The following is a 12,587-nucleotide window of genomic DNA, read 5'->3' on the forward strand; positions in this document are numbered from 1 at the left end:
TCCAAACCACCCCAACTTCATCTGATGCCCCCCCCCCGACATCTTTCACCGTAGATTTCTGATTGTTTCAGCCCAGTAATTTAAACAAAAACTCAAACTATTGCTCTTTATAGAGAGATCAATCATGTCATGGGTACTGAGGATGATGATATTGAAGGTTTTTTATTTTAATTTTGTCAAACAGAGCCTCAGTAAGAAACTACGCCGTCTTTATTAAAAAAAACAAACAAACAAAAACAATCAAATAGACGGGAACCAAGAAAGAGTTCGCTTGTGCAACATGATCAACTTTTAACAGAGACTGCCACCTGCTGGGTTAATGAGGTTACTGCTGCTATCTTTTCAAAACGTACAAGTGACCTGAAAAAAAACCTGCACGTTGCAGATGTTTTACTGCCTCAGGGCGAATTAATCAAACGACTAACTCAACTCAAAGTTAAAAACAAAGCCCAAAAAAGAGTCTGTCTCAGGCGTGTAGAGTGAAAACATGAATAACAGGGCTCTTCATGACTATTAATCACTGTTTCAGATGATCCCATAAACAAATTACCATAAACTACCGTAAAGCTGCGCACAAAAAACAGCGAGACGCTGTATTAAAGCTATTACTGGTGTGAATATTGACGAATATTGGTCCAAATTCTGACAGAAAAAGTTGTTTAATCTCTTAAACTTCAGCTTCATTGACAAAATGACACGTTCTGGGTGGAAATGTGAGTCTATTTGAGGTTTGGGGTGTGGAAAGAAGGCATGACAATATGAGGAAGTGTTGGGAAAACATCCATTAAAGTCACAGACCTTTTATTTCTACTGTATCCCAAGAGATGAAAAGTCTCAAACCTGACGAGGGGCGGAGTGGAGGCGCACTGTGTCGTCTCTTCCTGTCCTTTTCTCCCCTTACTTTCACTTTCCTTTCTACCTGACAGCCACCGAAAAAAACAGCTCGACACAGCTGAACACTTTTTTTTATTTCATTTGACTGAGAGAAAATAACTTTGTTACCGTGAAGTCCGGACGCAGGAAGCGTCTGTTGCATGCGGACCGAGGAGCGTCAACTTCAGGGTCACGAGGTAAAAAGTGCACTTTGTCCCTCCAAAATGCTCCTTTTTGTGTTTTGGTGTCTTAAGTCGTGAAACTTGTCGTTTCAGGTGTCGACATGTCGTCTGAAGTCAACCTGAAGGAGGGTGAGACTCTAGCAGTAGTTTCGTTTGTGCTATAATGTACTTTAATCCCTAAATAGGCCTCTTAATAGCTTAATAACTCATATTAACTTGCAACTGCAAATAGAAAGAATTGATTAATCGAGCCCAACAGTACAAATAATCATGATCAGTAATCCCCCGCCCCTCTCTAAGTAGTGGATTATGTCAATTTAAAAGGCAGTTAAGGACTTGAACTTGGACCACTCAACTCCAAATGAGACACACAGCCAGTATTCAAATGTTTACATCCCTCCCCCATCAATTTTACAAATAAAAATATCAATATCTACATTGCAGAGGTACCTGACACCTGCCTACATGAAAGCCAGTTAAATAAACTCTTTACAATAGCTAAACAATTTTACTGTGTTGAAAAGTATTCTATATGTATTAAGTTGTTGTATTTTAATGTTTAATCATTCCCCGCATAAATGACAGACTGACAACACAACGAAGGAAATGTTTGATAAGAAATTAACCTTTTTTTTAAATTTAGATAGCTATAATTCAAAATAAACTTAAGTCCTTCCTTGGTATCCATCCATCTTCATCTTTCTAGACCTCTTTATTTAGTTCGGAGTGCTGGAGCCGATCCCAGCTAACTGTCATGTGCTTTCTTGGTATCAGATGAAGAATTAAATCAGCAGCATTGAATAGTACTCAAATTTTTCTGCTTGATTGTCAGATTTTGTCTTTTTTTTTTTTCATGCAGTGCTGTTCAATTCTGGGCTTCGGAGGCCGGTGTCCTACATGTTTTTAGCCGTCTCCCTGCTTCAACACGCTTCCATCTAATGTTGATACCTTCATCAAGCTTGACAAAAAAAAAAAAAAAACAGTAATGAGCCCTCATTGCATTCAGGTGTGTTGCAACTGGGAGAGACCTAAATCATGCAGGACTCCGGCCCTCGAGAGCCGGAGTTGAACAGCCTTCCAGTGTCAATAAAAGCACAACACCACCCATTCTGGTTGGATAATTTAAATCTTTGGAGAAGCCCGCGTCTCAATTTGAAAGTCCCAGAAGCGTGCGACGTGTTGAACATGTTGGTTTTTAGACACACAAAGTGTGACGCTCTTCTCCTGCTTGCTGTGCAGCCGAGGAGCTGGCCCTCTCTCTGAGCGAAGCCCTGAGCGCCGGCGACTGTCAAGAGGCGGTGAAACTATGTGAAAAGCTGTCCAAACTCTCTGTCCCGGTGTCGGTCAGCATCTGCAGTCCAGCCTACCCTCAGGACACGATCAGGTGACACGACTTTGTTATGGATAAATGCCTTCTCTGAGAAAAGTAGACAGTTTGTCTCTCCTCTGAAGAGAGAAGAGGTTATTTTTAGACGTGATTTGTCTTGAAGTGGGATTACACAATCGCCACAAGCACTGAACAATAACCAGGAATGAAAAGTGAAAGTCATTGTGTTAATCATTCCAGTCTCCATGAGTGCTTGAGACAAATATGAAGACATGTTTTTTTTTTTTAATGAATATCATGAATGAAACAGTAATGACAGTATTTTTTTTCATGTTCTGCAGATTGAAGGTTGGAGTTGAAGATGCTGAGTCAGAAATGTACATCCCGATGACTGTTGAGGTTTCTTCTTCCATGACTATTGGGCAGCTTAAAGAAAAGGTGCCGATGCGTTACCCAACTCATCCAGCAACAACATCAATATTCCTAATAACATGAGATAATTTCTATAAATTGGATTTGAACTTCTCTTTCCTTTATGTGACGTGCAAAGATCAGCCACGACTATGGGTTCCACCCGCTGCTGCAGCGCTGGGTGATTGGGAAGCGGTTAGCGAAAGACCAGGAAACGCTGCACAGCCACGGGATCCGTAAGAGCGGCGACCAGGCTTTCCTCTTCATCCTGTCTGCTCACGCTGCCGGTCTCACACGCCAACAAAACAACATGGACCAAGATCAACAGCGCTTAGATGGTCAGTGGACATATGGTCACACATATACACACAGATCGCTACTTTACTGAGTCGTAGGTTGACACTATCTCACAAGTTAACTCCTTTTCCTAATTTTTTTTTCTTATTTGATGGTTTTGTGCTCAGGTATCGTGGAGTCAATGCAGGCGATTGAGCTTTTTCCCAGAGGGATGGGTGCAGCTGGAGTTGATAAGGCCCGTCCTCCTCCTCCTCCTCCGAAACCTGCTGTGCGAGCTAACCCTCAGGTCAGGCCACTTTGAAACTTAACGGCTGCTTCGCGACTGAGTCTGTCCCCGGACGTGTACATCAGCGTGCCCGGTCTCTGTGTCTGCAGCCGGGGTGGTCCTGTCAGATGTGCACGTTTGTGAACAAACCAACACGTCCAGGCTGCGAGATGTGTGGAGGGGAGCGACCACAGGGTTATCAGGTGCCCGATATCTACCAGCCGGACCCACAGGAGGTGCAAAGACTCCAGCAGGAGGAGCTGGCCATCCTACAATATGAACAGGTAAGGGCTCAGAGTCACTGGAATCATGACAGCTTGCATGGTGTCAGTAAGATGCCAGCTTCAGGCAGGGCGGGAATACGTGCTTCTTCCTGATGCCTTCTTGTTCATATTGTGGGGAAATTGCAGTGAAAAGACGCGGTGTGACTGACCTGAATTTGAGCAATAAACAGTCATTAATGTGTTTGTAATTTGCAACTCAGTGGCGTTTGCTGTTCCTCTTCTGCTCTGCGATTAAGGCTCAGCAGGAAGAGCGGGAGAGGAACTACAGGGACTTGTTGGCCACAGATGACATGGACATCATAACTAACACTGAAGAAGCAGAGTGCCCTGTTTGTTTCCTTCCACTGACGCCAGGAGAGGGCATCGTGCTCAGAGAGTGTCTGCACACCTTCTGCAGGTTTGAGAATAAACTCTAGTGATGTTACAGCGTTAAATATATTCTGCATATGTTAAAAAGTAAATGGTTTTAATGATTTATTGCAAAGTTTGCAGTGGTTAATCGAGTGATTTGATTTCACCTGTGCTCGTTCAGAGACTGCCTGATCGGCACAATAGTGAACAGTCAAGACGCTGAGGTGTCGTGTCCCGACACGTGTGACAGCAAGCTCCAGGACCGAGAAATCAAAGCGGTAAGTTCAAGGCGGAAGAGGGAAACGTGCAAACGCCAGAAGCCCTGAAGCTGTAAAAGTTACTGAAAAATGATCAAAGGGAGTTCGGTATTAAGCATAATGTAGCGTAGTCCTTGGACAAATCATTACTACTTCAGAGTCACCAAAAAAACTGTCAGGTATTGAGCATGTATTTCCCAAAAGTGATAATTTCACTGCTTTACTTAAATTCGTTAATAGTAATATTTGCCATGCATAGGCTTTAGAAAGTGGTCCTTTAGTGTTTGTTTTTTGGGTGGGTGGGAGCTACCCGCAGAAATCTCACTCACTCTCTGGATTGTGGGATAAAGCTTGGGTGTGCCCCAAAAAGCCCACACAGTCTCATGGAGAACATGCAAACTTCACACAAGAAGCTCCTCTCAACCACTGGGTTCGAGCGAAGAAGGAACTCTAAGGTGGCAGTAATGACGATTACTGTACTGTGACATCCTCCCAGACATGTCAGGATGAAAGAAATATGGCCGAACTGAATGACAGAAAGCCGTGTTTCAGTAGGTCTTATAATGAGAACCTATGTCAAAATACCATCAACATGTCAAAATACCATCAACATGTCAAACTGAAGTGTTGCACCTTGGTCCCGGAACTCAAGCAGTGTGTAACCTGTCACTCTCTTTATGTGTGTGTGTGTATATGTGTGTGTGTTTTCATTGGTATCGGGGAGGCAGCTGCTCACCGAAGACGAGCTGCAGCGGTTTATGGAGTTGCGCCTGAGCATTGCGGAAAGCCGCTCGGAGCACAGCTTCCACTGTCAGACGCCCAACTGTCGAGGGTGGTGCATCTACGAGGACGAAGTCAATGAGTTTCACTGTGAAATCTGCGAAGAAACCAACTGCATCCTCTGCAGGGTGGGTCTCTGACGTGCCTCCTCACACCTGTATGTTAAAGGTTTTTGTTTCTCATTGCTGTCAGAGTAGATTCTTTAAGTGCATGTTGAATGTTTCAGGCCATCCACAATGACATGAACTGTAAGGATTACCAAGATGACCTGCGCATCCGAGCGGAAAACGACGAAGCAGCGCAGAAGACGAAGCAGATGTTAGAGGTAGGTCAACTTTTAGCCTCTGTGTTTTATCCCCATGATGTGAGTGTGATGGATGAATGCTTTCTGGTGCTCTTATTTCTCCACACAGATTAAATAACAGCCACTTCACACCTTGTAAGGAGTCGCAGAAATGTGGTTTATATATTAACTCCTGAAATGTTGGTGGCCAAAGGTCACAGTTTTCACTTCATGCACGGCTGTACAAAAGTTTAGAGCTGGTGTGAAATAATGCTGCACAGTAAGAACGCTGCTGCACGAACCATAATCACAACATATACACGGATACAAACCCGTCTCAAATGAGATAGGTCTGTTTTATAGCGGTTTTATTTAGAAAATAAATGTTTCTTATAAAGGGATATATAAATAAGAGGAAAAAACAGGAAAAGGATGGACTAGGTGTAACAGAATTGTATAGCTTATGCTATCTATAATCTATAAATGCTATGATATAATAACACAAAGGTGCTGATTATATCATTATTATATCAGGCGCTTGTTAGTCACTTGACTACTAAAATAATCTCGGGGCGTTCAATATTGATTTGAATTCAATTTGATCTGCATAGTCTCCTTGAATACCATATCAGAAACTTTCAACTTTATTGAAATGTTTTTTTTTTTTTTTTTTGTCTTGCTTGTCTTCGTATTAGTTAATAACTCTGGTGGAATGCCAGTGTCTAATGTGTTGTTGTTGGGCGCATATAGAACTACTATAGAATAGAATATTTAATAGAATTATTAATCCCAGAAGGAAATTCCGTAATTTTCTTAATGCGCTTAAGAGCTTCGTGGAGGTATTTCCAACAGCACTGGTAAATAGCAGAGGTTTCAGAAACAAGAGGAACCTGTTTGATCTGAAGTAAACGTCACGTCCTGAGTGAACCGTGACTGTAATGCTAGGAAAAAATTACAAGCCAGCTCCGTCTGCCTAACATTCCTGTTAACACGCCATCCAGGGCCTTTAAAGTGCTTCATCTCAAATGTCTGATATGCGCTGTGAAATGAGCGAGGCAGCAGTTCAGTGAGGAGCAGACCTGCTTGGCTGTATGTAAAACTGTCGCCAGGATAAAACGTCTGAGAAGTTCAGCTAGTTGTGCTGACGAAGGTGTGTTGGAATGACCATGTAAACATGACCCATGCAAACAGTAAGAAGCTGTTCAATCCCATGTTGAAAAAAAATCATCTCATAAAATGACAATTTCCAAATCTGAGCCATATGGGAGTATCTTAGTCTCTTAGTTTCAGTTGTATACATACACTTTTGAACCGATCTCAGGATTTAAGCCTGCCTGGGAAAAAGTTGGACAGTTCTTGAGTCTCATTTCAAAATGTCCTCCCATGATAAGGAGGGATGTGTTTCTGTACCAGGAGGACCCAGCAGCTTCTTCATGACCTTTCAAGACCAGAGTCCTCCTTTTCTTCTCGTCTCTTCTGCTTTATACACAAACCTCCCTTTTAGACTGTGATACAGTCAAACATAACCCAGAGCTCCATGAAAACTCCATGAGTAAAACTAATAAAATGCAAAAGTAGAACTTTCAAATCCCGGCATATTTCTTAAGCTGTCGAACACAGAAAACAATCCTTTCCTCACCACAAACACTGTTTATTTCTTCTTTTTGCTGCTGTAAACGGGAACATGTTAAGTTTAACTGCATAAGCGCAAGGAGATCAATAAAGCATGCCTTCTCTTCTTCCTACAGTGTAATATTGCTGTTTTTCTTTACCTTTTTAACTCATTTCACATTTTTTACAGTGCAGTCAGGCGCTCATCAGTGTTTTGAAGGCCTTCAATAGTTTCGCTTTTGTACCTCTATCACATTTCCACCATTTGCGTCTCCGTCTGTGACTTCAGAGCATGCTGCAGAACGGGGAGGCCATGAAATGCCCACGCTGCGATGTGATCGTCCAGAAAAAAGACGGCTGTGACTGGATCTGCTGTTTGATGTGCAAGACAGAGATCTGTTGGGTCACTAAACAAGCTCGATGGGGACCAAAGGTAAAAATAAAAAAAATAAAAAAGCTTCTGTGTATTTAGCGGGATAAACATGATTTCACAGTTTTTCTTCTTCCAGTTCCATGCATTTGACTTCTCCTTGTCTTTTTTTGTTTCAGGGTAACGGTGATATATCTGGTGGATGCAGATGTCGAGTCAATAACTTGCCTTGTCATCCCAACTGTCAGAACTGCCACTGAAGCAGGTACACGAATGAACAAATGTATTACTCACGTTGACGTGAGCTGGATCTGAAGCTGAGACATCCTGCTCTGGACTGACAGCAGAAATGTTCGTTTCAGCCTTGGATTCAGTCGCAGGCGGACAGGACGGCCACTTTTTCCCGCCACTTCTTATAATGCTTTACAGGAACCTTTTGTGAGATAAAACATAACGCTGTTCCCTTTACAGTTCACGATGAAAAGCAGGGTATGATATCTTCGTTCAGTGCAAACTTGTGAATTTGATCTGAGCAACCGAAACGAATTTGCTTTAAAAATTACTTATTTGTGGAGATGAATGTAAGAGAATTTTCTCATCAAACTGGTGAAGGATGTTTCACATGTTTACAAATGAATGAATTCCTATGCACTTCTTAACCTGAAAGTATCCGACTTAAAATAGAATATTGACACTATTTTATTTGCTCCAAAGGGCTTTCTCAGTCAGATAAACCATACGGTTTGTTTTGTGTATATATTGCCTTTAAAGTTGGGGAGGGTGTACTTGAAACATGTCTGAAATGGCTTCCTTCTACCTGTCTGTATTAATGAAGAACACAATAAAAATAAGAAATGAACTGGAACTGCTGGTCTGTATTTTCCTTTGAGACTTTTCTTCACTGATGTTTAATCATGGTTACTTTTCCAAGAGTTGCATTTGAAGTCACTCTGTCATCTGAGCAGGAATGCTGATACATCACACTGACAATGTGCACATTAAACCTTTTGTAATCACACAGAAATACCGATTTGCTCGAGTGACACTTTCAAACATGGAAAAATGTGCAGTTCTGTAGTTTGATACTCCTGATTCCTCATGAAGCCCTTTTTTTTAGTGCAATTAAAGGTGTAGTCAGTGATTTTTCTTTTTCCAATATATTCCTTGCCAAATCCATCAAATCTCTCCTCACTAACCACACTCTGAGCATTCTAAGTGCTCGCTGAGAAAAAGATCTGGTTTTATTTACACCATCAATGGGTAAAATGGCATCGCTGAAGAGGCACAGATGTTAGAAGAGTAGATGACAAAATACTGAGAGCTGAGAAAACGGTGATGCAGGAGTGAAAGCAGAGCCACACTGAGTTTGGATATGCAAAAGTATGTGTGAAGGCTGCTGCACACAGCAAATGGAGAACGTTTGATTTTTCTTTGTGCTTTCAGTTGATTCAGCTTTTGCTAAAAGAAATTCAATCATCTGTGAACATCTTCAAAATAAACTCTTCCATCTTTGAACTGAAAACGAATCTTGAAAGGCTGTTGTGGTTAAGTGGTCGATATATGGTGTGCCGTGTGATGCATAAAAGCTGACGATGATCAGCTATAAATATCTTCTTATATTTGTTTGATGATTTGTTTTTCCGCTGGGCCCCCCTTTTAGAAACGTCCCCATTTCCAGGTTTGTAAATTTGAACAGCACTCACTGTTAAACACAACACCTCACATAGCCAGAAAAACCTGTATTATTACAGGTTGGATGTTCAATGTTTACTGGAGAGATCCCATCATTGAGCTGCAATTACAGCTATAATCCACATATTATACTGACCCTCAAGCAATCTTTGAATCTGTCCTGCCATGATTCTGCATGTGGTGACCCCCCAGACAGGGCTCAGCCCACCTTTCACCCCTGGTGGAAATGTGCAGCTTCAGCAGAACAACCTCAGCTTCACTTTGACTCACTGATGCTTTCTTTAGAGTGATAAACTTGATGATCTTTTGTAGCATCAGCGGGCCTGACATTGTGTTTGAAGGCAGGCTGAGTGAGTTCGCATGTCAGTGAATTTGGAGGGTGCAGTCCAGTAGACGTTCACAGGGGGATTCCCTTTACAGAGACTTAATTCTTAATTTAGGGACTTAATTTTAATGCAAAATAGGTTGCCTTATTTTCTTTAATTGTGTTTTCTCTCTTCATGGCAGAGGACATACTTTTACCAATATTTTAATGCCATTAGAAGTTTCTCTTTCTGGCTTCTTAGTATTATTTGATTCACTCAAACACAAATGTTTGTTTGGCTCAAAGGAAGACTCAAGATGCCAAACATCACCATAGGCAGAACATAATCTCATCTAAATGTCCAAGACAATAAAGTTCTTGAGATTACAGGAGTTAATGACTTGAAGCGGTGGAAAGCAGGACACAGGAGCACAGAATGATACGACAACTACAAACACAGGTGAGCAAACAAACAGAATACACAGAGGGCCTGAATTTAAACCCCATCGACCAGGTGAAGACAATCACACACTCGGGCACAGGTGAAAGACATCAGAACAGCAGTCAGACACAAGAAGATGAAGTCAAGGAGCCAGAACACAAGAAACTAAATAAACCATGACAATATTAGTACTGTCTCCTCCTCACATTTCTCAAACTGTCTTGTTACCTTAGTATATTTACTTTGGTTTCCTTGCATGTTTTTGCCTCAAATTGACATGCATGGTCCCATACGCCCCGAGTGTGTCAGCAGCCTCGTGGAACAGGAAGAAGATGAAATGCTGTGCCCTCAATCAGACGACACCCCTCCACCAAAAAAGATGACGACACTCAGCAGCTTCACCAAACTTTATGAGGCCACAGATGATCCAGTGACTCTTTAAGTTCATCTAAACCAGAGCAGGAAAAGGAAAAGAGAAGACGAAGAGCTTGAGATCAAACCTCCACCTGCGAAACAGAGACGAGATGGAGTACCCGGAGGCAGGTTCTGGAACAGGGTTAGAATTTAGGAGTTTATTGAACACAGAGCACAGAGGGAGGGTAGAAAAGGAAAACGACTGTCTAGAGAAGCTGAAAATGAAAAAATGAGTTAGGTGGACTGCCCCTTGGAGAGATGATGTGACAGACCGGGGCTGGCAGCTTGGTGGGAATGTGTCAGATAAATATAGTCCATACAGTTGCAAGAGGAGTCTTGAAATTATGAGCTCTTACTTCTTAGATAGATCCTCATTTAAATATGCAGCGTGTTCCAATTTAGAATGAATGTTTCTGACTGTTTTGGTGTTATTTAAGATGAGTGTACATTTTAATGGGTTTTGATTAACAGGGCTGACCTGAGTGTGTTTCTGATTCTGACATGTGGAAGAGAAATATCTCTTTAGTCAAATTGAACTGAGTGTTGACACTGTCTCACTGACTCCACACACTGCTGATAAATGACTCAGTGATTTCTCTCTGTCGTCTCAGATCAGAGAATCACACAACTAAAGGTGACTGAGCCTTTTTTGGCCTTGACCAAGCCAACAGTATCATCCAGCCCCAGTCTGTGTTTCTCTCCTCCTTTATGGCTGTTAGGTCACAGATTTTATGTTGTTTCAGCTCTTTGGTTCTACCTTGATTATGGAAGTCAGACTGGAGGATTAAAGTTGATAAATACTGAAGGAACGTTTTCACACGAGGATGTCGGACAAGAGGAACCAGATAACTTTTTATCACTGCAGCACTCCTGAACCATCGCTTTAAGATATGGAAAGTTTGTTTTTCAACAAATTCAGCTTGATATAAATATTACTGCTGCTGTTTATGTTTTCAATTTTATGTATTATAAAAGTATTTATGTATTTTTAAGACAGATAACCTTTAGATGTACTGATATTTCCCTGCCATGGCTCCACAGCACATCACCATAATCTTCTCTTGTCAACACAGAGCTTACAGTGTCACCTTGTGGCAGAACAGGATATTACATTCTCCTCCTGCCTGCAGGCAGATCAGTTCATTGTATCACTGCTTTGATGCAAAACATTGCATAAAGTGACGCAAATGTGAAAACACAACGCATTTAACAGCCACAGCAGTATTTAATCAATGCTTTGAATCAGAACAGAACATGAACTTGAATATGAACAAAGGAGAAAAACATGATAAATAATGTAGGACAAAATTCCCACTTCACAATAAGCCAGTCACACCAAATCCTTCTCTTTACTTCTCACCTGAACTCAGATCTGCTTCTTGCATATTTAACTAAGAGTCAGAATGATTCACAGCATTAGGGGGACAAATGTGATGCAAAATTTAGATGCTTGCTTTGAGAGAAACCTCCATCAGGCAGTTTAACACTGGCACTGCTCCTGTTGTTGTTTATCTTATGAATCTAGGTTTTTTTTCATGTTAAATTGAATTATTTATGCAAAAAACATGTCACGGTTGCAATAGGAGTATTTATTGACTGTACCTCTTTGAATTATAGCAACAACAGTCCTCGTGTGTGTTCAAGGAAGTCTAAAGGAACTCAAGGCAAGTTGACAAAAAGTCCCCAGAAATTATGAAAACATACAATCCTGTTATTCTTTCACTTAGTGTGAGATATAAGTGTTCCACCGTCAGTGTGGTAAAGCATGCCATTACCAGTACATGAAATCATGGACATCATAGACATGTAGACACCTCGCTGAGGGGTGGAGAGGCGTACCTAAAGCGGCACCATCTTACGGAGGTGGAGGAGCGGCAGCAGTGCATGAGCATCTACAGGCTTTCTTTTATCCTAAAGTAGAATAATTCACTGAATTTTCCATAGATTTCCCAATGATTTTATTTGTTAAGAACGTCACACGTGTGGCTTTGGCACAGGATGAGAACAAAATCCAACGCAATGTAAGTGGAAAAGATGTTGGATTTTTTTGTCCCACCTGTGAATGTTCTAATTAAACCAGATACTGTGGACTCACTTTTCACTGGGAAAGTGTATATAAAGAATAACATGGAGAGAGCTGGTTGTTAAATTGTGGAATAAACTTAGATGGAGCAGATTGAATCCCTCCACTCTGCCTCTGGGTTCTTCACAGGAAATACAGCTCACTTTACATTTTTCAACATGTTACAGCTGCTTACTGTAGAAATAACTGACCTGAGACCCTATTTAGGCTAAAATACATTAAGTCATGGGCATCGGATACACTTTATTTCCATCTCAGTAGCCTTGAACACCCTTTGAGGTGCCTGAAACACCATCTGGGTTGCTTCACCCTTCACCACCAGAAGAAACAATATTTGAGAAAACAAACGATTCAACAAGCA

General features: G+C 41.5%; 1 protein-coding gene across 2 annotated transcripts; it reads left to right on the plus strand.

Moving 5' to 3' along the window:
- Positions 1-849: 849 nt before the first annotated feature.
- On the plus strand, positions 850-8,148 carry rbck1 (RanBP-type and C3HC4-type zinc finger containing 1). Of its 2 annotated transcripts, XM_030091228.1 has the most exons (14): positions 850-1,070; positions 1,149-1,184; positions 2,295-2,439; positions 2,724-2,820; positions 2,933-3,131; positions 3,258-3,376; positions 3,466-3,639; positions 3,876-4,036; positions 4,172-4,268; positions 4,976-5,155; positions 5,254-5,352; positions 7,211-7,354; positions 7,471-7,556; positions 7,654-8,148. In XM_030091228.1, exons 2-13 carry the CDS (start codon positions 1,157-1,159, stop codon positions 7,549-7,551), a joined length of 1,524 nt encoding a protein of 507 aa, XP_029947088.1. In that variant the 5' UTR covers positions 850-1,070; positions 1,149-1,156; the 3' UTR covers positions 7,552-7,556; positions 7,654-8,148. The 2 variants fall into 2 exon arrangements, with proteins under 2 accessions (XP_029947088.1, XP_029947087.1); XM_030091227.1 differs by having other exon boundaries at positions 852-1,070; positions 7,471-8,148.
- Positions 8,149-12,587: the final 4,439 nt, after the last annotated feature.

The sequence above is a fragment of the Salarias fasciatus genome, chromosome 5 (assembly GCF_902148845.1).
Source record: "Salarias fasciatus chromosome 5, fSalaFa1.1, whole genome shotgun sequence".
NCBI classification, from domain to species: domain Eukaryota; kingdom Metazoa; phylum Chordata; class Actinopteri; order Blenniiformes; family Blenniidae; genus Salarias; species Salarias fasciatus.